Here is a 2,472-nt window from a genome sequence, read left to right as displayed (position 1 = left end):
TAAAGTTTTTCTTCATTACCCATTTAAGCCGCCTCCAGCCATTATAAGTGAAATTTGCCTTAAGTGCAACCAGTACTATTATTGTTCATCGGAAGTATTCTGTTCTTAACATTACAGTGATCAACTCTTTGACTCACTTTTTTCAAGGCCAACGTCATGGCAGTCTTCCCTCCCATACTGTGTCCGATAAGCACTACCTTGCACAAGCCCATGTCATCCATGAAAACTTCAATATCAGCTGCCATGTTGTGATAATCTATCTCCTCTGTGTGAGGGCTGTCACCATGGTTTCTGGCATCTAAGGTAAATACCTTTGAAAATGATCAACCAGACTTCTGAGAAACTACTTCATGTAAAAAACTCCACCTAGCTAGTAATTGTACTTAGCCAATTTTCACTTATTAAAAAATAATTATGAATACTTTTATGTTTCAAACATTTTCGTGGCTCAGTTTGAAGAAATTTTATAATTTTTTTCAAATATTATTTTTAAACGTTTTGAGAACCGGCACTTATGGTATTGATGTGTAATTTAGTGAAAAGTTATGAAAAACAAAATTCATTTTAAACATATTTCAACTAAATATCAAAAATCAAATATCTAACGATACAAAAAAACATTTACCTTTCGACCACTTTTTAAAGACATAACTTTTGCCAAAGTTTTCCAGTTCATTTTAGAACCCAGCAGACCATGGAGAATCACAACTGGCTGAAAATGTTTTGGCACTTCTTTTGTACTTTCATAAGAAGCATATGATAACTTGACAGGGGTTATCCTATGAAGAAAACAGTGGTCAAACTTACACAAGTTTTATAAAGGAAAAACTTTTTTAATAACACACAGGAAACAATTTCTTTGATTTTTTTTTTAGTTTCAATGGCTTGCAGTTTGAATCTTTTGTGAACCAATTGTTAAAAAAAATTTAATAAAGACAAAAAGAAACAAATTCAAATTAACCAAATTCAAAATTTTAGGCAGTCGACAACTATTATATAGGTTAGCAGCCTATATGATCACTTAAGTCTAATGTTACCTGATCGTCATAACCTTACTCTAAGTACTTAATGACCTAGTACAGCCCTGGACTTTGTAATGGATTTAGGAAAACTTAAAGAGAGACCCCAGCTAAGTGGATAATACACCAGACTTCCATAAAGAATACCCAGGATCAGACCTCAGCTTCTGCCAACATAGAAATAATCCTTATCTGGACTTCCCTCAATATGGCAGCAGATTAGCAGCCAAAACATAGTATAAAATAAGTTTGTATTTAGTAAGTATCAAACTGAAGGATTTCAAGCACCTTTCGGAAAAAATTTAGGGCTTATTTTCAATTATTTTTAGGAGTAAGTTTAGGAATTTTATGAGATGTTTATGATTTTCATTAGAAACTTTTTTCAAACAAATAGCAATAAATAAACACACACCACTAATTTTGCCTCTTGGTTACCATTAAATACTCATAGTTCCATATCACACTTTTAATATGTATGAAGTATGTAATGGTAACCAATGGATACTAACAGTTCCATATCACACTTTTAATATGTATGAAGTATGTAATGGTAACCAATGGCTACTCATAGTTCCATATCACACTTTTAATATGTATGAAGTATGTAATGGTAACCAGTGAATACTCATAGTTCCATATCACACTTTTAATATGTATGAAGTATGTAATGGTAACCAATGAATACTAAGAGTTCCATATCACACTTTTAATATGTATGGAGTCTGTAACGGTAACCAGTGAATACTCATAGTTCCATATCACACTTTTAATATACATTGGTTACCATTACAGACTTCACATATATTAAAAAGACTGGTAGTATGGGAACAGCTGAAAATGTGGATTCACTGGAAAAACTGGCTAGAAACAGAAGTTGAATGATACATATAACTAAAATCCATTGAATAAATATATACTTAAACACAAACAAGCTTTTCTTTATACAATTCTTTTTACTGTAATAGATATACAAAATTTAGGAATTCCAAAAAAATTAGGGCTTGACAACTTTTTTTTTACAGAATTTAACAAAATCCCAAAACTCAAGGAATTTTAGGGATGCTTTAAAGCCTGTTTATGAAAGAATAATGATTTTGTTAATAATTAATATTAAACTCAGGTGATTATAACAATAATTTAACACATAATCAAAAACTACTTATAATTCAACTTTTAAATTCCATAATAATATGTAAATTCTCGTATGTAGCCAATAAGCAGAGTGTTGAAGTACAAAATTTTTTCCAACAGAACTCTGTCAAAAACCAGGTTGGCTCACAAAGAGTTTAAGAAATAAAATTAAAGAATGGTAGGGCAAATAGAATTTTAGGTTATATCTATAAAAATATTGAATACAAGTCTAAAGAGGTTATACTTTCATTGTACAGGTCATTGGTTAGGCCACATTTGGAATATCGTGTTTAGTCTTGGGCTCCTTACCTTAGGAAGGACA

General features: G+C 31.1%; 1 protein-coding gene across 1 annotated transcript in view; it reads right to left on the bottom strand.

Moving 5' to 3' along the window:
• LOC106471705 (protein ABHD11-like) overlaps positions 1-2,472 on the bottom strand; it is a 14,620-nt gene that overhangs the window by 7,024 nt on the left and 5,124 nt on the right. Inside the window, exons 3-4 of the mRNA XM_013932323.2 lie at positions 626-779; positions 138-311 (exon numbers count right to left, since the gene is read on the bottom strand). Coding sequence (XP_013787777.1) covers positions 138-311; positions 626-779 — 328 coding nt within the window. The remainder of the gene's footprint in view (positions 1-137; positions 312-625; positions 780-2,472) is intronic.

The sequence above is a fragment of the Limulus polyphemus genome, unplaced genomic scaffold (assembly GCF_000517525.1).
Source record: "Limulus polyphemus unplaced genomic scaffold, Limulus_polyphemus-2.1.2 Scaffold4802, whole genome shotgun sequence".
Taxonomy (NCBI): Eukaryota; Metazoa; Arthropoda; class Merostomata; order Xiphosura; family Limulidae; genus Limulus; species Limulus polyphemus.
This window is presented reverse-complemented; position numbering and strand designations above follow the sequence as displayed.